The sequence below is a fragment of the Mustela nivalis genome, assembly GCF_964662115.1.
Source record: "Mustela nivalis genome assembly, chromosome: 5".
Taxonomy (NCBI): domain Eukaryota; kingdom Metazoa; phylum Chordata; class Mammalia; order Carnivora; family Mustelidae; genus Mustela; species Mustela nivalis.
In genome coordinates, this window is record NC_139024.1 from 117596833 (window position 1) to 117620553 (window position 23721).

At 53.9% G+C, this 23721-nt stretch overlaps 1 protein-coding gene and 1 long non-coding RNA gene across 4 annotated transcripts in view; one reads left to right on the forward strand and one right to left on the reverse strand.

Moving 5' to 3' along the window:
* On the forward strand, nt 1-20725 carry IP6K3 (inositol hexakisphosphate kinase 3). Of its 2 annotated transcripts, XM_082732450.1 has the most exons (6): nt 1-197; nt 8887-9220; nt 14654-14858; nt 16056-16231; nt 17362-17537; nt 19265-20725. In XM_082732450.1, the coding sequence occupies exons 2-6, from the start codon at nt 9022-9024 to the stop codon at nt 19694-19696; spliced, it is 1188 nt and encodes a 395-aa protein (XP_082588576.1). In that variant the 5' UTR covers nt 1-197; nt 8887-9021; the 3' UTR covers nt 19697-20725. The 2 variants fall into 2 exon arrangements, with proteins under 2 accessions (XP_082588576.1, XP_082588577.1); XM_082732451.1 differs by lacking the exon at nt 1-197 and having other exon boundaries at nt 8240-9220.
* LOC309865733 overlaps nt 15004-23721 on the reverse strand; it is a 19734-nt gene continuing 11016 nt past the window's right edge. For both annotated transcript variants that reach the window (XR_014312248.1, XR_014312249.1), the window contains one exon: nt 15004-18250. This is a non-coding gene — a long non-coding RNA (uncharacterized lncRNA). The remainder of the gene's footprint in view (nt 18251-23721) is intronic.

Below are 23721 nucleotides of genomic sequence, written 5' to 3' on the forward strand. Positions count from 1 at the left end.
GTGACTTCCCTATCCAGGCCCGTGGGCAGACTGGAGTCTAGGCAGACCTCTCCAGCGGCACTGCCGTGGATAGTGAGTTCTCGGTGCTGGGACGCTGGGAAGAGCCTGCCATCAGCAGGCACCGAACGAGGAGATCACTTCCCCCTGGACCTTCCCTTCCACACGCTCCCTGCCATCTTTCCAGGAAGAAGCCCCTGGTGAGTGCCGCCCCAGGGAGAATAGGGCAGGGAGGGCCTTGCTGAACCCTTCATGGTGCTGGAGTGAGGGTCCACCCAGGTTGGGATGACCCCACCCCTCAACAAGGGGCCCACCCTGCAGAGGGGCCAGTCTTTCTGGGGGTGTCTGTACCTCTGTGTGCACCTATGTGTCTGGGGGTGCTGTTGGGTCAAGTCAGAAACACAGAGATTCTGTCGTTCACTTGTCTCCCATCTCTATCCCCCAACCCCTGGAGTGATTCCAACCCTTCCTAGGGCGTCCCCGGGTCTCTAACCTCAGCTCCTGCACAGAGGCAGGGCCGGTTCTGGGGAGCTGGGACTGCAGAGGAAGCTGTGTACAGGGGCTGGAGCCAGTGATTCGCACTGTTTAACCCTTCACAGAGGCAGCTGTCCCAGGAGACGTGGACAGCAACCCTAGGGCTCCAGGAACGGCGTGTCCTGTCCTGGCAGCCCCACCCTTCCGCCAGGGGGAGGGGTGCACCAGGCTGGGGTGACGTCAGCTCCTTTGACCAGCCATCCATGGCCTGGGTGCGGGGCGCTCCCATGCAGGGCTGGTAGACTACGGTCACTACCAAGGGCCCCTGCCCTGAGCAGTGGCAGAATTTTGGGAGGCCTCCTCTCTCTGGGCTCTTCTTGGCCTTCAGTAAACTTGAGACCTGAACCTGTCTGAGCCTGGCATGGTCCTTGGGACCTCTGGGAATCTAAAAACCTCCATGCCAGATTCCTTCCCCAGAGATTCAGATCCAGTGGGGCAGGACCCAGGCTTCCAAGTTTTTTAAAAGCTACCAGTTTATATCTGAACCTTTTTTACTATGAAAAATGTTAAGCCCACAGTAAAATGTAGAGGGAGTGATATCACGAACCTTGCATATCCTACCCCAGGATTTACACGGTTGTTTGACCTTTGCCATACGCTTCATTGACTGCTCTAAGGCTAAAGTATTTGAAGTAATTTTGGGACATCATAGCATTTCCCCCCAATGTACCTCAGGAGGCTCTTACATAACCCCAATGCCATTATCCCACTAACAAAACTAACAGCTCCTGAAGAATGGCCACATGGAGTTCATATTCAAATTTCCCCAGTGGCCCCCTGGATGTTTTTTATCGCTTTGTTTAGACCAGGATCCAATCAAGGTATATGGGTCAGTATGTCTTTTAAGTCCCTTTCAATCCCAAACTGTCTATTCCAACCACCTGTCTCCATACCCCCCCCCCCGCCCACCACATTGACTTCCTGAATTAAAGGGCCAGCTGTCCCATAGGAGGGTGAGAATATGGCTGAGTCAGACAGCTCTCAGTACAGAAAGGGAAAATGAGGCCCATGGAGAAAGGGACAGGGAATCTGAGGCAGAACCAGGTCTTCTGGTCCCCTCCTGTGCTGTGCTCCCCCAGAGCCAGCTCCGTATCAGGAATCTGAGAAGCTCGTCCATTGCGAAGGGCCTGTGGCCGCCGGGACCCTGCCGGTGTGCTCTGGGGTAGCAGGCCAGGCTGAGCCATCCCGTGTCTCTCCCTTCGTTCTTCTGCTCTGAGCAGGGGATCTGAAAAAATTCTTTACATATGGTTGCTATCTTGTTCACCAGCAGCCACAGGGAATGTCAATCAACTTTATGAGCATTGGGTTGTTCTGGGAAGTGAGATGAGAGGCCAGGAGGAGTCTAGGAATGGGGAACACAGGGGCTCACTGAAAGCCAATACTCTTCCTTATCCAGCAGGGCTGGGACTGTGGGGTCCAGCTGCTACGGGGAGGAAGTGGTTGAGTCGGGTTGCGAAGGACCATGTTCCCCTCAGCTCGGATGTGCCCTCCAGCTCATACGCCTTGTCCCCTCTTCAGCAAGACCTGTCCCTGGCTTTGAGGTCCCTCATACTGTGAATGGGGCCAGGCACCCCACTCCTCAGAACATGCCTCCTCTTGCCACCAGCCAGACACTCCTCAGAAAAAGTAGGGCGTGGTGAGAGAAGAGAGAGGGTCATCAACCTCGATGGTAACTTTTTTTTAAAGATTTTATTTATTTATTTGATAGAGATCACAAGTATGCGAGAGGCAGGCAGAGAGAGAGGAGGAAGCAGGCTCCCTGCTGAGCAGAGAGCCCGATGCGGGGCTTGATCCCAGCACCCTGGGATCATGACCTGAGCCAAAGGGGAGGCTTTAACCCACTGAGCCACCCAGGCGCCCCTCGATGGTAACTTTTGAGCTCTTGAAAAACTGCCCCTTGGGAAGGCAGTGGCCCCCAAGCCACTGTCCTGGGCTCTATGAGGGCATGCCTGGCAAAGCCAGGTCCCGGATGTGTTCCCTGTCAGGACCAGGGCTGGCCAGCTGTGGGGTTTGGGCCAGGGACTCCTGCTCAGGGCGGGTCTGGCCCGTCTGCTGCTGCCCTCTGCTGGGGGAAGGCCCACTCACCTTCTCCCTGAACAGGCAGCGGGCTCCTCAGAGTTGGCCAGTTCCAGCCCGTGGTGTGAAGGACCACGACCACATGCTCACACGCACGCACGCACGCACGCACTCGTCTGCACGCTCACATGTCTGCTCCACCCATGACTGCATTTTGACCTTAAAAGGCTGTTTCTTCCTGCATCCATAAAGTTGCCATGCTAACCACTGCCAAAACCTTCTGTCTCTGGCTCAAAGACCTCTTACGTAAGGCAGGTGGCTGCTGACCGCAGTGCTTAGAGAAAGGTGGGGAGGTGCGGGGAAGGGGGTCAGAGGTTGGGAAATGTGCACGTCTAGATGGTTAGCGGTATCCAAGATGCTGGATGCAGCTTCAAGGGGGTTAAGGTCCTGAGGGAGTTGGGCAATGCTGCTGGAGCCATTATTAGCCATGCCCAACATCCCCAAGGACCTGGGGTGCTGTTATGAGGTCAAAACAAGGTAGGGATCAGGGAGGGAGAAGTCTCCAGCCTCTGCCTTCCCTGGAGCAGCCCTTCCAGGGCCACTGGGATTCTGGAGTCATCTTTGCCCCATGCGTCTCCCGCCCCGACAGCAAGCTCCGAACATTGCTGCTGCTGCTGCTGCTACTGCTGCCGCCGCTAAGGACATTTGTCAGTGGCTGAAAGGCTTCTAAACTAATAATCGCTGTATTAAAATCGCATTTGGTCCTCAAACTGGAGGAACATTGGGAGATTTTAAATGTTAAGAGAAAAGGAGAGAGACAAAAGAAATCTCTCAAAGGATAAAATCAGCCCCGAAAGAAGTCTGTGTGATAGAGGAATATGAAGCATTGCTCTGGGGTTCTGGGGATCAAGCCTTCCCTGGGGAACAGACGTTTTGCCAAGCCACATATCTCAGCCACGGCTGAGAAGGTGAGATGTGACGTCCGCCAGGGCTCGTTATTGATCCTGTTGGGCCAGGGGGGCAGGGAGTGGCCACGCACACAGAGGGCCCACCATTCCATGGCTCTTGAGTCATTTTTAGAATGGATTTTAAAACATGCCCCCCACCCCCGCAGGAAATAATCTCTTGATTTCCCAGCCTGGATGGCCCCAGATGATACACAGACCTCTGCCACATGAGAAACTCCAAAAATCCTCCTGCCCATTACTACCTAAGCAGTTTTAAATGGTTTTTGGGTCCTCTCCTCTCGAATAGATCTAAAAAAATGCTCCCTCGGGCATTGCAGACATTGAATGGTACTTGTACCAAACCTCTGGCTCCAGCAGGCCTGCAAAATGCACGACAGGACTTCAGAGGCGAGAGGGCAGGCCATAAACCATGCAGCCTTTGAATCTGCAGCCGACCCTGCCTATACAGCAGTCTTCTTTTGCTACAAGCTGCTTCTTAATTATCTCTTCCTCAGAACACTTCCCAGCACCCTCCCCACCCCATCAGATTTACTGGGATGCGATGCTGAAGGCTTCCTTCCACACCTCACCCTCTCAGGCAACCCCCTCCTCCCTGGCCTGATCAGGAGCCAGACAAGCTGGGCACCCCGGGTCTATGTGGCCAGGCCCCCTCTAGGCCTGCGAGTGAAGCAGGACAGGCTTACCCCCGCTCACAGCCTTCCCTCTGGTCTCCTGGCTGGCCCAGACCACTTTACTGTTGCCCCACCCTCACTGGAGACAGCCCCTCCTCAGGCCTTGATGGCCTACCCCCAACCAAGACTCCATCCAAAACCCGTGACACCACACCCACCTTAGGAGACAGCAGTACCTCTGCTAAACTTTTCAGCTAGGACTCCATTTCAGCATAATTTGTTCCCTACGCATCCCCCTGTGATACTCATTATACTTTTAGTATCCGCTGATTGAGAGAATGGATGAAGATTAAAACTACTAGAGGCTCAAGAGTGCCTTGAAATGAATTTGTATTTTGGTAATCACAGATGTGTTCGTGTACATGTGAGAGGTTATCACACTCTGAGGGTCCTACTGCTCTGGTCTGAGGATGACGCTTGTGGTGGTGTAGGGTTAGGAAGGTCGTGAGGGGCCTGCTGGTGGGAGCCCTTCACCCATGGCCCTGTGAACCCACACTGCTGAGTGGGCCTCTGGACCCTGTCCACCGGGTGTGAGCTCCAGGTAGGCAGGCCACAGCGGCACAAAGAGTGGAGAGGGCCTCGGATGGGACCCTAGCCCTGAGGCCTTTAGAGGAGAGGGAATGCTCTCTAGCTCGCAAGTGTGCCAGTGGCCTTTGCCAATTCAGCCCCTCAGTTTCTCCACCAGAGATGGGGACTTGAGAAACGGAGATGGGGACTACAGAGCCCATGACCCCAAGATATGCTTCAGAGGAGCGGCTCATGTCATACAGGGTACATTTCTGCAGGAAGTCTTTGAGTGCCTGGTTCCAGTGGGATCCCTTGCAACTTCCGGGCTCCCTGCTGGGCATCCAGTTGTGGGCACAAGGCCGCCAGCCTCACAAACCAGCCCCGAGTCGCAGTGGCCTCTGAGAGCAAAGATGTACCTCTCTGTCAGGCTACATACACATCCAGAACGTTCCAAGGCAGGCCAGGGAGAGAGGACGCGGCAATGGCTTGCCCTCCAGGATCCTACCGGCAGTGGCACAGGGCACTCCCATCCGCATATGTCAGCGGAAGCAAGTCATGGGGCTGCGCCTATCCTCCAAGGGCAAGGAAGTGCAATCACACCACATTCCCGCAGGAAAACCCGAGTGTTTGTGAACAGCACCAACAAGGACCACAGTCAGCCAGCTTGTTTCCATATTACAGGGAGCTGACAGGATTTCGTAAGACCAGGTTCATGACGAACTTAGTCTAAGTTAGAGCCGCTAGAAGTCTGATTGGTGGCCTCATCTGCCATCTTGCCTAAAATGCGAGCAGCAAGCTGGAACAGGGGCTTATCTTCTGTAATTTTTAATGAACTTGGGTTCAGCCTGGGGCAAAAGATTACATAAACACAGATTCTCCGGGAAGAAAAGGTGCCAGCTGCTAGTGATAAGCCAGAGGCACTCATCCACCTCGGCCTGGTGGCCTCTGTCCCTGTGTCTGGCATCACTGATACCATCATCTGTCCCCACTCTGGAAGCCAAACACAACTGCAGGCCCTGCTGTCCGTAACCTTCCTTTCAGACCGGGGGCAGGCTGGCTGTCACCCGGGCCCCGTGGGGCTGCACAGACACAGACAGCACCATGGGGCCTCATTCAACCACCAGCTGGACAGTGGGGCCCATCAGAAATTTCAGCCCTTGAGTCTCCTGGAGTGAGCCCAGAGTTATTTCATTCAGGATACAAGCCAGTGACAGGATAGGATGCAGGGACCTGGGCCGTTTGTCCATGACTCCTGGGGAAGGGGCTTCTAGCTGAGCTCTTCTGGCTGGGGGCATCTCACTCTCTCCCCTCCCTCCCTCGCTCTCTCCCTCTTCTCCCTCCCATGGAACACCAGGGCAGGATGCTGAGTGAGGGTCCAGCTGTGGGGCTATGGAGGGAAGTGTGGGCTGGAGAGCGGACATTTGTCTCCCTCTGACGCACTGAAGGGAGACCAGTGTACTTAGCGAGGGTGTCAGAGGGGGCGTAAGGTCCTGTCTCAGGCAGGCGCCTCACCTGCCTTCCCAGCACCCGAGCTGAGTCAGTCCTGAGAATAACCCACGCAGTGACAAGCCTCGAGGGGTGGGGATGCTTGGGAAAAGGACTCCACAAAGGAATGCTGTGCGTTCTGTCATCTGAGCATCGTGACAAGGCTGTGGCAGTGGGTGGGAAACCAAGACTCAGACGAACATTACCAAGTTCATCCCAGGGGCCTCAGCAAGCTGGTGGGAACACTTGGGAAAGATCTGGGTTCCTGAAGCCCTGCCCAGTGCTCTGAGGAAACAGGGCATTGATCAAAGGCCAAGGCCCACACCGATGACAGATGTACCTGTGTGTGGCAAAAGGAAGGTCTGGTTGAGAAAGATCTGTCTGCTTGAATTATTTATTTGAAACTTAAGGGTGAGAACTGAGAAAAATGGAGGTCTTCCCTAGCTTATTCCCATAGAGCAGAAGACTATACCCAGTGACAGAGAGACAACCTTGGGAACAGAAGGTCAGCATCAGTGCCAAGGGGAAGCCACAGAGTACCTCCATGAGCGGCAGCAGAGCCCACCTGCCTAGCTCAGGTACTGATGCCTCTGCTCCCACTGCCCCTTCCCGCCGACCCATGTCAGAACCACAGACCACAGAGCTCAGGAGCAGGACGACCCTCAGAGATCACCTCATCTGTACCCTAAGGTGAGCCCTGACAGAAATAGCCTCAGTTTCCTGACCTGCTGGGTATAGACTTTTTTTTTAAGGAAGTTCTTTGCACAACATGGGACTCAGACTCACGACTGCAAGATCAAGGGTCACAAGCTCTACGACGGAGCCAGCCAGGTGCCCCAAATCTAGATTTTTTTAGAAGTACAAGCTGATTATCCAGCAGACCCACTACCTCACTACCGACCCACCCTAAGTTTGCATTAGGGAGACAGTAGCATGGGGAAGAAGGGTACGCAGGAGGGCTCGCCTGGGACGCCACCTGGAGGTGTCAGCACTGCTAAGCAGTCCTGGCAAGGCCACGCCTGGTTGGTTGGTGCTGGGCCACCTGGGTTTTTCTCTCCTACCTTCCTTCTTGCCTTCACCACATCTGCCAAGTAGGACTGGGTTTGCCAAGCAACTGGGCTACCTTGTCCTGTATCAGCTTGTCCCTGCACGGATTTCAGATTTGCCTCTGCATCTAGATGCCTCCTACTGATTTCTCAGCTCGTGGAACAGGCTCCAAGTGGGGCTCCCTCTGTGCTATCTGGGAGCAGACCCGGAGGGAGGCCGAGCCTGCTGCGTCAGCACAGCCCCTCTCCATCAGGCCTCAGGCTCCCCCTGCCCTGGCCACCTGGCCCGGCCACCCTAACCTCCCCAGTCCTGCTCTGGCCACACGTGCAGCTCTCAGAAGCCTCGTCCTGCACCCAGCAGAGCAAATGCACACACCAGACAACACACCTCCCCCTTCCTAGAGGGGCACTCTGTGGCCTGAAAATCAGTAGCCAGTGAGAGAGAGAGAGAGAGAAAAACCCCTTAGGGGGGAGCAGGGGGTCTCTCTGAGCTGGGGTCCTGAACAAACTGATAGGCACTCCACGCATGGAGTTGGCTGGCCATGCTCATGGTCTGCACTGAAGGTCATTTAGAGCGTTAATCATGTCCAGGGCTGCCTAGCTTGGTGGCATCTTTGGCCAGGAGTCCAGCGGAGGAGAGAGTATTAATAACTTGGCGGTGATGGGCACCCCTGTGGGAATGTCCTCTCAGACGGGACAGGACAAATGTGGCCAGAAGATCCTCCCCTCACAGTGTCTCCTTGGGCACTAAGACAAAGTCAGGGTGTCTTTCGGGGCTGTATTCCCAGCCCAGAGTTCCGGCAGGCCTACCTTTAGGGAGGACAAGGGAGCAGAAGTTCATAAGGAATAAGGCCCCAAGACCAACAGTCCCCACTTCCTCCTTTCTTGCCCCTGGCCTGCACCAGAGCCCAGTCAAGGCACTGCAGGCCCCACTTCCCTCTTGTGCAAAGTGGCGGTGAGAAACACGGCCTTCCTTCCAACCCAGAGCTGTTGGAAAAATATGATCACCAAGGCAATAAGGTTAGAAATAATTACAACAAATCACATTTATTGAGGACTTAGCTCTGGGCCCTCAGCCAACCTTTTCATGGGCTTTATCTCAATGTTGTCCTATATCCATAAAGTATCCTTACTATTTCACTTTACAGATGGGGAAACTGAGGCCCAAAGGGGTTTGGTAACTTCTTAGAGTCACATGGCAATTATGTCTTGAAGATGTGACGCAGACGGGTGTGCACAGCTGTGCTGACAAAACCAAAGTTTTGCTGTGCCCCCCAGGCCCCTGCAAGAGACCAAGCACCCTGACAGCAGAAACTTTGCTCTCTCCTTGGGCCTGCAACCAACGTTCCCAAAAGCAGGCAGGAAACACGATATGAGGAGTTAAACACAATCTCGGCACTCTGGAAGCCTACGGTTGTGTGTGTTATTTGTTTTTTCAAAAATGCTAAACAGGATGGGATTCAGAGAAGTCTATCTCTCATCCTGGCTCCCCAGAGCAACCACAGTACCAGTTTCTTGTAATGGATTATTCTAGAAGTGACGGAAGCCTCTGTACAGTCTGTTCAACTACCAGTGGGCATGGCTGGGAACTGTGTGTCCTTCCACTCCTCCCAGGACCTTGTCTCCCTCACACCATTTCCACCTTCCTCCTCTGCTTTCCAGGGCTCCCTCCCAGGCCAACAGACAGAGGGACAGCTGTGCTATGACGAGGATCAAGGCCACTAAGGAGACAGCTGAGCCCCACTGACGGCCCCACCCCCTGTACGGGAGCTGCCCAGGCCTTCCTCTAGTGGACACATGGTTGTGCAGGACAGCACAGATGCTGGGGAGGCCAGAGTGGGCGTGCGGCTAGAGCCCTTCCTGCACCAGGTCGGGGGGCACCTGAGCGTGATGAAGTACGATGAGCACACCGTGTGCAAGCCTCTCATCTCCCAGGAGCAGAGGTTCTACGAGTCTCTGCCTCTGGCCATGAAGCGCTTCACCCCACAGTACAAAGGTGAGTGTTCCCGGCAGCCGGCTGCAGCTCTGTGTGCCATCGTGCCGCCATCGCAGGCCAGGCTCCTGGACGCCCCCCCAACCCCCACCACCTCCCCAGGTTGCCACGGAGACAGGCCCCCTCCCCACAGTCTGGCTGGCCCTCACTGTCCTAGTTTCTCTGAACTCTTCAAGCCTCCAGGCCTGGAGTCTAATACCATTTGGCATCCCTACAAACGAGCTCAAGCCACTAGGCTTCGAGGAATTGAGCGTGGGGTGAAATGATACCCCGGCCCCACCCTGCTCTGCTAGGGAGTCTGCTTTGTGGTTCAGGGGTGCCATGGCTAGGTCATGTGACTGGGGCTGGGGAAGACAGGGCAGGCCAAGGCCTCTTGTCCCTCCATCTGGAGACCCAGGTGGATGGATGGAGCCTCAGGCCTGGGTCAGGGCATGAAGGAGCAGGGACCTGACATGTTTAAGAGACGAGAATTCCTCATTCTCACCTAGTGACCAAGCCGGGGCCATGGGCTGCCTTCCAGGTAGAGCTGGGGAAGCGGGGCACAGAGCCGTGTGTATTCTAGATCTGAGTACAAGGTGGGTTCAGGGGGGTGAAGGCTGGTTGGAGGTGAAGCTGGCTGGCCGCCAGCTGTGGGCCTCCAGGCAGAGGCCCTCTGGGCAGCTGGCCAGCATCCACGAGGCAGGCCTTTTGATCACACCCAGCCTTCAGTAAATGCGGCTCACAGGGCTCAGGGCAAGAACGCCGGCCTTGAACCCCTCAATGGGACGAGTCCCCAGAGAAAAGATCTCTTTTAAAGGTTTTAAATGTTGTGACTACAAGCTTCTGCCCTCGAATATGCATCAGCAGTAAAAGTAATGACAATATCCAAGCAAGTCAGTCAAAAACTTACTTGAATTTCAATGATCAAAATAACCAGGAAAAATGGGGCCTAGCTCTGTGGGTGTTTCTTAGAGTGTGCTCTGGGACTGACCAAGGCTGGTATAGGTGTTCACATGGAGATTCCCAGGCTCCCTTCTACTCCTATGAACCAGAACCCCTGGAGGCAGGGCCCAAGAATCTGTATCCAGCATTCAGACTGAGATCCACTGTTGGGGGCCAAGGCCTTGAGCCCCAAGCACCGCTTCAGTGCCGGCTTGCGAAGATCTTCTGAGAGTCTGAGATGAGGCCTGTGAGCACCACATGCTGGGAGAGAGGGGGGCGGGTGGCTGGTGCGTGGCCTGTGCAGGCCTCCCCTGGGGCCTCTGGGGCTGCAGGCCGGGGTTGCCCATCCGTTGTGGGTCACTGCCCATGTCGTCAGAGCACCCACTAGAATGAATGTCTGTCCTTTCACAACGGAACTCAATCTACCAAAGGGGTGGCAGGACCCTGCGTGGAGGGGCCTCCTGCCCGCAGCATTTCACGCCTGTTGGACATGGCTCTGGAGCTGAGGCAGATGGCCGGAGCAGCCACAGGCAGGGCAGGAAAGTCAAAGAGGCTGCTTGGTCTGCAGGACCCCATTCTGATGCCCTCCCTGGGTCCTGTCTACAAGTGCCCATTCCTCTGAGGGAGGAGGGGGAGAAGAGCACCCCTCCTGGGCACTCTCGGGCACTAGTCTACTGTCCAGACCCCTACTCTAGCCTGCCTCCCAAGCTAGGTCAGGGGGTCATCTAGCCCAATAAGGACGGGATGTGCTTTACCCAGAGTCACTCAATGAGTGACCTCAGGTCAGGGGGACTTGAATGCCCACAAGGCTGCCACAGGGGGTTTCCCCCAGAGAGGCGCTGTTTCTGTAGTGGCCACTGTGTGCCATGGAGCACAGCCTCTCCCTTCTCATAGCTCTGCACTGTGATGAAATCAGAGAGTGCTGGGCAGGAACGTCACTCCCAAGGCTAGCCTCCCCATGCCAGGAGCTTGTCCAGACCTTTTGATGGGCTCCTAGGGCAGGATAACATTTTGGACCTGCATCTCTCTGCCTCCCAGTGTACCTGTCAGCTTTGGGTGAGCAAAGACATACTCCTAAGTCTGGCTGGTTAACAGACGAGCCAGATTCATATTATACACGCCGGCAAATAAATGCTCTCATGAGCTTAAAAATAAATACATGACAGAACATTCCCGGAGGCTGGGGAAGCTGCTTGGCCAAGCCGAAATTGCTGAGATGCTCTGGGCATGGCAATTGTGGCAGTAAGCACTCTTGTCTGCCCGGCTGGCGTGACTGCAGGCAAAGCTCTGGCTGTCCCCCACTTACCCCCAGCCAGGCAGGGGCGGCAGAGTGTGGGGGGCCCATGTCCCTCCGGGCCTAGCTCCCATGGACACACAAAGCAAGCCGGAAGCCAGGCTGGGACCAGCACAATCTTGACTAAAAACCAAGCCAAGCCCCAAGGCGTCTGGATTCCAATGACCAGCTGCTTAGGTTTAGAGAAGGCAACCTGAGATCATCTGCAGCAATCTGCTATGCATCTCCGGCTTCAGAGCAAAGTCTGGGCTGAGCTGGAGAGAGATGTGGGAGAGGGGAGAAGACAGATAGGTGGAGACACAGAACCAGAGGCGTGCAGGAAGACGGAGAGGCAGGGACACGAAGTCTGGCTGGGTAGCTCTGACAATATGAGGAATAGAAATGATTTTTGGATTTTATTGGTTTTGGGTTATTTTGCACCTCTCCTCGCCTCCATTTATTGAGACAGTCAGATCTGATGAGATCAGACAAGAGCTGGAGCCTAGAGAAGCAGGAGAAGGTCATGTTTCTTGTCCTTCCAGGGAGGCCTCCTGGGGCTGGGGCTCCCCAAGACAGTGGTTTCTGGTGAGCGTGTCCCAATCCCACAGTCCCACAGCAGAAAAGGCCAGAGGGTGAGCTGAACTTTACAAAAGACCCAAAAGGGCCATGCCCTTGGCTGGCACACCGTCCTGGGCTCCCCAGCAGCCACGAGGCTCCAAGCTCCCCAAGGACAAGCACAGACGCTAGCGCGCTCTCCTTTCCCCATGGTGGAGGGGTGGGCTCTGGGGCCAGCACCAGCTTCCAGGTTGGCCCTCCCTGGAGCAAGCAGAGTGGCCCTCCTGCCTGAGGAAAGAGGAATGGCAAGAGAAACGCCGCGTCCTTAGGCTTCTTGGCACTCCCACCCCTCTGAACCAATGGCCTTCTCAAAACAGGTTTCTCTGTTCGCTCCCATGGAACAGAAGGGCCGAACCAAATGCGATGAGGACACAGCAGGAGCGTTCCTCATCCACACACAAGTAAACACAGCATGACAACACTGGAGTTTCCCAATGAAGTCCTTGGCTCTGTGTTACAGCTTGTTCCCTCTTCCATAGCCATGTCTGCTGTGGCCTTTCTCAGAGCTCCGCCCCTTACTGTGTGACCTTGGGCAAGTCATTCCATCTCCCCGAGTCCCCGTGATACAGGCAAGGGCCTCGCAGGCTTGCTGTCACTCAGTGGTAACAGACGAACATGGCACTGATTAGCATGACTGCAGTTCCTTCCCCGACCTGCCATCAGCCCCTCATTCTCCAGGTGGAACCCCTGGGTTCAGGTAAACGACAAAATGCCAGGTTCAGGGATAGTATTATTAATTGTATCATTATTAATTCACAAGATTCAGGGGCCTGAGATGAGCTGAGGCAACGCAGAATTTTTTTAAGGAGCTAGAAAAAACTGAATGTCACTCTCGGGCTGCGAAATTAGGGCACTGGGAATCTGAGATGACAGGACTAGCCCAGAAAGGCCGCTGAGCTAGGCACAGATGGCCCTGAAGAGCCACTTGCTGAATTAGAGAGCAGCCCTGGAAATGAACGTCTGCACTGACCAGCCTGGGCAGGGACGCAAGCAGAGAAATCAGCTGCCTTGAGCGCTGGTTCAGCAAAAATTACCACTTGCGCTGAGAAAGTGACCAAGTGGCAGGGGAGAAAATAAATACCTGAGGGGGACCCGATCACATGCAGCCCACCCAGGTCAGAGTCCCAGCAGGCAATGAGCGGTGTACCGAACGGGCTTTAAATGAAGAGAGTTTTCAAAAGGATGGCTCATAGACATGCATGTGGGATTAAGGGAACTGGGGGCGATGAGGCACGCAGGGACCAGCACCCCTGAAAGGCTGTGACCACCCCTAGGCCTGAAGGGAATGGGGTCACGGGCCCAGTGAGAGGGAGGCCACAGAAGGACAGGACCATGCTGTGACAGGGAGGAAACCAGGAAGATAAACACCTCGATCTTTCTCTGGCTCCAGTCCATCTCCTGCCGATGTCCTTCGTAGGCCCAGCCCCTGGGAAATCAGGAGCACAGAAGCCACTGGTGCACTTCACAGGGTCAGCCTGCCAGGCACAAAGCAGGGTGGAGCCAGGTGCCGGGTGGCCTGGAGGGAGAAGGAGCCACTGGAACAGTCAGGGATCAGGGGCAGGAAGAACAGGGAACCAAGGACTCCAAAGCTACTTGCGGGGCTATCTCCCCTGACACTGCCAAGAGCATAGCTCCACCTCCAGCAGAACTTGGGCGAGGCCGGGCACCCATTTAGGGCAGATGCTGAGCCCCATGGGGGAAGGCCTGGACTGTGCCGCCAGAGCAAGAAATCCAACAGGGGTGACCACGGAGCCGCTGACACGCGTGCCAGACCTAATTACCCAACCTGGCCCCTGTCCCGGAGAAGCCAATTAGCATGTTTGTTCACTGGGTCTCCTCACACTCTCCATGCTCACAAGCAGTGACCAGAGTGGGCTGCTGTGCCTTGATTACAAACTCGATGGGCAGGAGTTACCGTAGCTGGAGAAATCCCACCAGCTTCCTGTTTTCTATCAGAGAACCATGTTCTGTCAGTAATATTCATAGGCTGTGGGTCTAACTGAAGGAGATGGCGGGCATCTGTGTTGAAGCCAGGATGGTGGGTATGGGAGAGGTCTAAAGGATGGGGACAGAGAGGCCGAGCCCAGGAAGGCTGTCTGAGGCAGGCTTCCTGGAAGAAGCTGGTCAGACAGAACGGGAAGGGAGAGAGAAAGGATGATGAAGGAGGCACAGGGAAGTTATGGGATGGGCCCCAACTTCCCTCACGGCCTTCCTGAGGCACAGGGGCCCTCTTGGCGGAAGACCGGCTCCGATGATCCTGGGTTGGGCCCCACTGGAACAGCTCTGTTGTGCCTGGGAAGGTGCCAGTGTGCACCAAGGAATCAGAAGGTGAGGACAAAATGTACAGGGCTGCATTTGTTCAAAGCCCAAAAGGGCAGAGAGATACAGGGAAGGAGAGCTAATGCCCTGACCAGCCCAAGGCTATTTTCTGCAGGCTCCGCGGCCCTGGGCTCATTTTGGAACGGTCCCCGTAGCTCTTCCTTGAGAGAGCAGTTAGGGAAGTGGGGGGGGGGGGTGTTGATCAGTGCCCTTAAACTGCAATTCAGAAGTATGTCATGCCTTGCAACATGTCCACCAGGTAAATTCCATCTGGTTTCCCCCTTCCCCTCCCCCTGTGTGCTCTGCAGGCACCATCACGGTGCTCCTCCAAAAAGACAGCCGAGGCCATCTCAGCCTGGTGGCCACCCCGCTGAAGGAGAACCGGGGGCCCTTCAAGGTCTCCACGGAATCGGCGGCAGTGGCAATATGGCAGACGCTCCAGCAGACCACCGGCAGCAGTGGTGGCGCCCACCCCCTCGTCCAGTGGCAGCTGGCTCACTCGCTTGAGGAGAGGTGAGGGCCGCATGGCAGGATGACAGCTAACCTAGCAGGGACCAGCTCTGCTCCCACCTGCGCCAAGGCCCACAGCTTCCCAACAGGGCCGAGGAAGTGACACATTCCCAGGAATCTCCTTCTAGAAACATCCAGGCGACCAAAGGAAGGCATGAGTTTTCCTTTATGTGGTTTCAGAGGGGGGACTCCACAATGTATTTATCTCAGAAGCTGCCACATACGCAGGGTCCTATACGGAACAGGCATTTCAGCACATACTTGTTTAATTAAATACTTATTTTACGGAGACTGTGCAGTGTCTCCGGGTGGGGGTGGGGGGAATACAGAAACCCAGAAAAGTTGACGCAAGGGAGAAATGGCTAATGGCAGTCCGAAGTCACCATTCCCCAGCAGTCAGGAAGGGACTAGGAGAGAGGTCAACACAATCCCCCTGTACCCCTCACCCCCACCATGGATCTCAGAGACCAGGCAGCTCAGGGCACCCAAGTTCCCAGAGAAGTCTCCAAAACCTCTCTGATAATGTTAGCCGACCTTTCTCAGATGAAAAGGACCCCTGGGGACTTACAAAACATTTATAGAAAACAAAAGGGAGCTAATACAATGAAAGTGCCTCCTTTTCCCAAGGAGCAGAGCAGATCTAATTACGTCTCTTGGCTCAGCGTCAGGAAGCGGGTACGTATTATCACCATTTCACAGATGGGGAAGCCGAGATGCAGAGGACTGGAGAGAGGGCAGACCAAAATGCAGGATTCCCGGCCCTAAGGGCATTTTCAGGTCTCAAGGAAATAGTGCCACAACACACTCACAGCCTAAAACCCCAGCCTTCTGATTCCAGGCAGGGTTGCGGTCCCCACACTGCATCATCTCGAGAGTGCAAGAGGAATCCAGATCACTTACGAGTGAACTTAAACCACCTCAGCCCTCTGAGGAGGCGCCAGGCTCTAATGAATTCTTCTGGGGCTCGGAGAGACGCCCTGCCAGGGCTACAATGTGGCCTGATCTGGTGCCCAAGGCCTGAATGGGGCAGCAGGGGCACTCTGAGGCCCTGTAGGCAGCCTGGAGAGCAGCTAGGGGCTGTCCCTATCAGAGCCCAGCCCAGGAGAGCCCTGTCCGAGGGACGGGCACCTACCCCCAGCCCTCCGGCCACGGCTGCTGGCCATGGCTGCTCTGACTGCCGTGTGCTTCCCTCTCCCACAGACCGGCCACGTCGCTCTTGAGGTCCGAGTTCCATCTCAATGCCCCAGTCTCCACGCTCGTGGAAGACGTTAAAGGGAACCAGGCTGAGAGGAGAAGCTTTAACCCGTGGGGATTGCAGTGCCACCAGGCCCACCTGACCCGCCTGTGCACCGAGTACCCGGAGAACCAGCGGCACCGTATCCTTGCCGGCACTCCCTGCTGCCTGTCAGAGGCCAGGGCAGCGGGGGGAAGGGGGTGACAAAGACAGGCAGACAGGGGAGCAGGGGTGGGAGGGGGAGACACAGACATGGGTGCCAGGATGGGGGGGGCAGGGAGAGACCAGTTCAAGGGAGACATCGAGGCACAAGCCCTCAAATCTGGGACCTAGAAGACATCTAATCCCTCCAAAAAATGAAAAAAGAAAAAGAAAATCAGAGATTATGGGGGAAGTCGGACTGGGAATTAAGCTGAACACAATGCCCATGGCCAGGCCTCTGGCTATGTCGCGGCTCCCACCTGGGCAGAGGGGCTGGGCTGAGGGTGTCTGTTGGCAGACAGGAACTATGACAGCCATGCTGGGTGGGGGTGGCAGGGGGCCAGAGGGCTGGGTGGGTTCCCCACACCCCAGCCTCCCTTCTAGCCCTCCAAATTCTCCCCGCAGATGTCTCCCTGTGGAGCTGATGGGGTGTGGGGGTGCAGTGTCCCCTCAGGGCAGTGCCCGAGAGGGAGACTCTTAGGGGAGGCACTCCCCACTACCACCTCAGGCTGCCATGTTCTCAGTGAGTACATTTAGGCTTGAAATACCCTTTTGTCAATGCTGGGCTCCTTCCTGCAAACGGGTGACTGGTTCCACAGTATTTACTAAGACACATCTGCAACACTAATCCCTAAGAAGCTTTTGCAGGATAATTACTCCGCTGAAATTAATATTCCTGCAACTCATCTCCAAAGCAAACATCAACCCACTTCTCCCAAAAGGTATTGGCCCATTCAGTGACTCAAGGTTTTAGCCTTATGATTTTCTGCCGTAAAATGTAAATTGGGCATGGCCTGCCAGGGATTTCACGCCTACATTTAAATTTCAACCTCCGAGCAGAGAGGAAAAGAAGCTCCCAGAGTCATAAACTCCCCCTAAATAAATGGACTTCTTAAAGCAGCCTGCTAGGCTAATACTTTGCATTCTTAAGAGGGGTGATGGGCTTGTCCGTGCGGAGCAGGGGGAACCCCTGAAAAGGGGGTCCCGGGCAGTCATGGGGCCGTGTGAACTGCCTCCATAGGGGCCGCAGCCTTCCAGTCCACAGAGCCTTCCTGAACTTAGCCTGACCAGGGTTTCTGCTACTGGAAAATGTTGTGTCACAGTACAAGCACCCCTGTATCCTGGACCTGAAGATGGGGACCCGGCAGCACGGGGATGACGCATCTGAGGAGAAGAAGGCTCGTCACATGCACAAGTGCGCGCAGAGCACCTCGGCCTGCCTGGGTGTGCGCATCTGTGGGATGCAGGTAGGCGGCAGAGGGCCCGTCGTGGGGCTGGGGGTCCTGGTGTGTCCACTGCGGACACCACCGCCCACAAAGCCAGCCACAAAGGAGGGTTTGCGGTAGGTGGAATTTCCCAGGGGCCACGTGGGGCCTGTCCACGTGGAGAGCAGACCTCTGGTGACGGTGTGTGAGCAGGGGCTGGAGAGAGAACAGAAAAAGAGCTTCTCTGTGCACTCCGTGGCTTCCTTGGTCTCTGGAAGGGTAGAGCTGAACACTCTCCTTCTCAGGGGCCATAAGGCACTCTGCTCTTCAAATTCCTACTCCATGTCTTCTGGGGTTTTTTTGCTGTCTGTTCTGGTTAAAGAAGTGGGAAGGTCGTGGCCTGCTCAGCTGAGGCAAAGGAACAGTTCATTTTTTTTATTGCCCAGACTCTACCCCATTTTTGCAGCTGACGTGGCTCATGGCAGGGGCTACAGAACCGGAAGAAATCAACTTTCCCCCACTCGTTTGCTCTTACGTCTATCTTCTCAAAGCAAAACCAGACACTGATTTGATGGTACACGTTGAGGCTTTCCTTAATTGAAACTGCCACCCCTTGAAGCTGGAAGTGGAGTCTGTAAATTTGTTGCACAGATGTCCCTCGGAAGGCTTGGAATGCAGTCCTCAAGAGAATGGAGTGTGATGATTCGGGGTGTAAACGGAATCTCTCTCCAGACCTCCAATCTTCTGAAAACGATCTGATTTATTTAGATAGTGACAAGTGTCATGTGTTTATGATGGCTAATTTAACAGCCCATCTCCCGCCCTCCAAAGCAAGTCTATCATAGCCTTCTGATTTTTTTTTTCCCTACACTGGTTTTCCATACACATACCACGTAATCTGAAGGTGGGAAAGACTTGAGAAACTGTCTTGGCCACATATGGGCTGCCCTTTCCAGGTGTGCCAGACAGAAGTAAGCCAAGTCATGGCCACGCCAGCCACTGGCCTTAGTACAGCCTCTGAATGAATGGGAGCAGCTGCCACTGTCCCCCCATCAGCATCTTCTCCATCTGCTTCCTTCTGGTGGCCAAGACATGACGGGGGCGGGGGGAGCTGGTGCCAAGTAGGAGCCACCAGCCCCGCAGAGCTGCTGCGAACCTCCTCCCCAGGTTCCCCTCAGTGGCACTGGCTCCTGGAAAACCCCATCCCTTCCTCATCCAGCCTATCTTCTTATTGTTTTATCTTCAGTCAACCCTGCTCTACCCCAAAAGCCATGACAGTTTCCTTAGAATCTGCAGAGAAAGGATTTTACAAACTTTACTGGGGAAAATTGAATCTAGTTGGCTTTCCAAGGCCATTGGCTGCAATCTCAGATTCCTGCTAAAGCATTCTAGCTTGGATTCGCTAATATTTGAATTGAAGAAGGCCAGGAGCCAGGGTTTAAATCACGATTTGGAGGATGACACTGGAAATTCACAGCAAAGGCGATCCAGAGCTTTTTGTTACGGGTGGAGGGTCACCTTCATGGGGTGAAGGATATGTAGACCTTGGATTCCTATTAAGGGCTTGCAGAGAAAGCATTTTAAAATGTGAAAGTTCCCCTGGCGCTTGATGGAAGATCATCCTTCCATTCATTTCAGCCATTCCTGCCCTGCATCTCCCAGAAATCTGTTTATATATCACGCTAGTTTGTAACCCCGCAACCACAGCAGTGGCAAGCTTTCTCTTGAGTTGGCAATTCTTCACGTTTTCTTTCTTTTTTTATTATCAGGTTTATCAAGTTGATAAGAAGTACTTTCTCTGCAAAGACAAATACTACGGAAGAAAACTCTCTGTCGAGGGCTTCCGACAGGCCCTCCATCAGTTCCTGCATGACGGAACCCGCCTCCGGATGGAGCTCCTGGAGCCCATCCAGTGCCAGCTCCGTGCCCTCCTCTCAGTCATTAGGAGCCAGAGTTCCTACCGGTTCTACTCCAGCTCTCTCCTCATCATCTATGATGGGCAGGAGCCACCAGAAAGGACAGCCCATGGCAGCTCTTCTGGAGGTGTCAGCAAAGTTGACATCCGGATGATCGACTTTGCCCACACAACATACAAAGGCTCCTGGGACGAGCGCACCTCTTACGATGGACCAGATACAGGCTATATTTTTGGCCTAGAGAACCTCATCCAGATCCTGCAGGATATTCAAGAGGGAGAATGAGGCTTGTTGGGTCTATCCAGATTTTTCTAGAGTATAGTTCTCACAAGGGACCTACTGGTAGCCAGGGTACTCCAGACACAGTCAGATGTCTTTTTGTGATAATGCTAGCCACATTCAAGAGCCACACAGGGCAGAGGATATTAATGGCTGCTACAGAAACTAGCTCTGGAAGTAAGTTCACATCCTCTAGCATCTTCTGCTAATGCCGGTTATCCAAGGCTGGACAGCCAGAGTGGAATGGCACCATCACGGAGTACACTGGAGGGCTGTGGCATGAGGAAGAAGCCAGCGTTACAGTAAGATTCTAGAGAATTTGCGTTGAAAAATGCTTTTTTGTTGTTGTGCTGATGTCTTGGCAAGCTATGAGGCAAAAAACTCTACTTGAAGAAGACCAGAAGAGTGAGGTCACGAGTGTATGGTTTTTTCTGCTCACACAGGCAGCCCACCCCAAGAGCAGACAGAGCTCACGAATGACTGTCTTTTACCTTCCTAGGAGGCATTTCGGTGGGGCAGGAACACATGGGACTGATCTGCCCGTCTTGCCAGCTTCCTACCCAGGGTCTGAATGGGCAAGGGCAAACCACACACAGTCCTGGCAAATCGAGCCCCTGGGTTCTCCATTTCTGCCTGAGGAAATGAGGGTCTCTTTCTAGACTTCCGGGTACCTATTGGAAGTGATGCCTCTGTGCAGTTCTGGCCACAAACCAGCTCATAAAGCGCAGTTCTGGTGGCGGGGGGGCTGCCGGAAGGATAAGCAGTGCTGTTAAATCACACTATCTGCTTTCTATTTATTTATTTTGGAGGTGGGGTGGGGAGTCGGGAGAGAGAAGCCTGAAGGGCCAAGCAATCCAGGCGCAATGTTTACAAGACTGGTGGACAAGTGTAAATACGGAACAAAGAGCAAACAGTTCTAATTAATTCCTTCTTCTGCAGCATGGAAACCTATTACAATGCCCTTGAGTCGAGCACGAAGATACGTTACCCAATTAGGGAAATAAATTTGTTAATAAAATTGCTGAGGTCACCAGTGATTATTTGGTGTACCTTATTACTCTTTCTGTTTATTCTGGTCATCACACTGTATGGCATTTCCACTTTATGGGTGACTAGAACAGTTCACCGATCTCCTGCAATCCTTTGGGGGTCCCAGGGGGGAAATGGGAGCTAATCAAATATTTCCATGTATCTACAAGGCATGTACCAGACCTCGTAAGTTGTCCTTTTATCTAAACTTCTTTCTACAATGCAAAGTCAAATAATTTTTATATTCTCCTGGCTAATTACAATCAACCTTCAAAAAAGCCACACTCACAGAAGGAAAGAGTCCTGGATTAAAAAAAAAAAAAAAATTTTTTTTTTTTGGTTGTTTAATTGTACGATACATTATATGGATTTCGAAGTAAGTTAACTTCCCTAATTATGTTTGGCTGAGGTAATGACATGATTAATTTGCATTTTCTGCACCCATGGTGGGAGAATTGAGTCAAAGTATGTTGGGTGGCAAAAAGGAAGTCAGCCGAAAACTAAACATTTGCTAATTACAAAATGGAGCCCTAAATATTGCTTTTACTAGGCCACTTCCTTGCTGGAAAATCTGCTTCAACTAAGTCCAAAGCTTCTGCTTCCTGGCCCCGTTCTCAGCCCTGGGCGCTGTGGGACCTACCTGAGGATGGGGGTGGGGGGGGACAGCAGGGGGCAAGGACAAGCGTCAGCTAGAATGGAAGTCTTTTAGGGCTGGCTGGCCCATATCCGTAACTGTGCCACACTCACTCTCCTGGCCCCATCCATGTGACCCATCTTCCCTCAGTTCCTCCTTTATCCAGCAACGCCCTTCACAGGAGCCCTTCTCCCCACTCTGCCAATCCCTTCAGGTCCAGACCAAACTCCCACATGCCCCAGAGGATGTTGCCAACAAAAGTGCAGTTTGCTACGAGGCGCAAAGCTGGTTCCAGGCTGTGCTTCCCAGACCCCCGGGCTCAGAGGGGTTGCTGCTTTCTGGAAATGTGCACAAGGTTTTCCTGACTCAGCGGAATGAGTCCACCCAAGCACTGCAAACCCAGGCCAAGGGGGAAGAACAGAGAGGTATGAGAAGAGAAGATGGCAGGCATGGATGTATTTGATCATCAGAGAGAGTTCGTGTTCAAATGGCAAAAGAGGTGAGGGGACCCTAAAAATCCAGTATCCGGCAAGTATACACCAAACTAGGCAGCTCTCCCCTGCTGATCTTTTTGCCAAGTACTGGCGAAGATCCAGCACTTGGGAGTGAAGATTCTAGGCAAGGAGGCAAAGGTTCCGCACATGATCTGATAACAAACCACACAGAGACAGTACCCTGGGATACAGAGGACTCATCTGTGTGGTACAGAGGATCAGTCCTACACGATGAAGAGGTCAGCCCACAGTCAACAGAGAAATGCACATCACCTGACAGCCGACCCTCATCACAGAAACTGTCTGTGAAAGTTTCTGAGGTGAGACTTCACTTAGACCCTGAACAGTGACAAGAATGGAGAAGGGGCTGGCTGAGCGGAGGGAAGGAGAAGACCAGCCTGTTCAGGAGTCTGTGGAGAGACCAACCCATCCAGAACGGGGGTTTGGTGGCTGGGAGTAGTAGAGCAAAGAAGAGAGAAACGGAGTGAGCCCAGAGGGTGGAGATACTTGAAAATCTGGCTGAGGAGCTCATGTGTTTGTGATTACATTAATCTGTCCTTCCTTCCCTCCATTCATCTAACCAAGGAATATTCTCCGAGCGCGCGGTACATATGGCCCAGTGCTGGGACCTAGGCAAGAAACAAGGAAGGGTGAGGGTCAGGTCATTATCCTAAAAAAACCTTATGACTTAATGAGAAGATGAAAACCCTCATGTGAAAATATCAGGGGTGCTTCAACAAGGCCTGGGGGCCGTTTGCTCAGCCATCCAGAGTGCTGGCCAGGAGAGACAGTGAGGGCTCAGTGCCACATGGGGAGATCACAGAGGTGGTGTCTGAGCTGTGCCTTGAAAGGGAGGCAAGACTGAGAGGTGATCAAGAAGGCAAGCATTAGGGACAAGCACAGCAAAAGTAATCAAGCATTTTGCTCAGGGAACGGCGGGGTCGGGACTGGCTGCAGGGGTTGATGTGAAGAGGCACCAGGAGAGATTAAGATGAAAATGGAGAAAGCCCAGCACTGAGAACTGTCAGGGACCTCCGAACCTTCTGCTTCTACCACTCCCTCTTGTCTGGAAGCCTGGAAGGGCCTCCTCCCACCTGGCCTTCCTTCCCCCAAACTGGGGAGCTCTCTTCTGAATTAAGAAACACAGGCGTGTTAGTCAGGGTGGGCTAACTGTTACAACAAATAATCCCCAAGCGACAGTAGCTTTGCATTCCAGTCGGGTTTGGTCAGCAGAGAAAGGGCCTCAGATCTGCACGGTCACCCACGAACCTTCCATCTCAGAACTCCAGCACCTCCAGTCGACCATGAGGCCTGAAAGTCAGACGGCACCCAGGAGGCACACCCCCATTCCAGAGACAAGAACCAGCCATGGACCCTGCCCAGATGCCAGCAGGCTGAGATGTCGTTTAACCATATGCCTGGAAAAGGAACTGGGTTTGATGAGAAGCTAGCCAGTCTGTTATTACCTCCAAAATCCTCAAGTCGAATTGATACCTGATTTAAGGAGGGAGAAGGAGAGACATAAAGAATGAGTGAGGACGTGGAGGGGCAGAAGCAAGGGCCTGCCAGTGCCAGGGCTGTGGGCTCTGACGCAGATCCTTCCCCTTCAGCTGCATCTTCTGACGGTCCGCCTGAGTCCAGAGAGCTGACAGACTTCTTCCCGTCTCCCCACCTCAGTTGCCCCATCTGCCCCCCAGGAACTCTCACTTGGTCCCTAAGACAGGTGCTGAAGAGTGGCAACCACTCCTGCCCTCCCCAGCAGGGAGGCCAAGGACAGCCAGGGAGACAGTCACCCAGGCCTGCCTCCTCCGTCTGGTGCTCCCAGTGCGATGGAAGAGGAGGCTGAAGAGTAGAATGTTATTACAGCTTTTCCA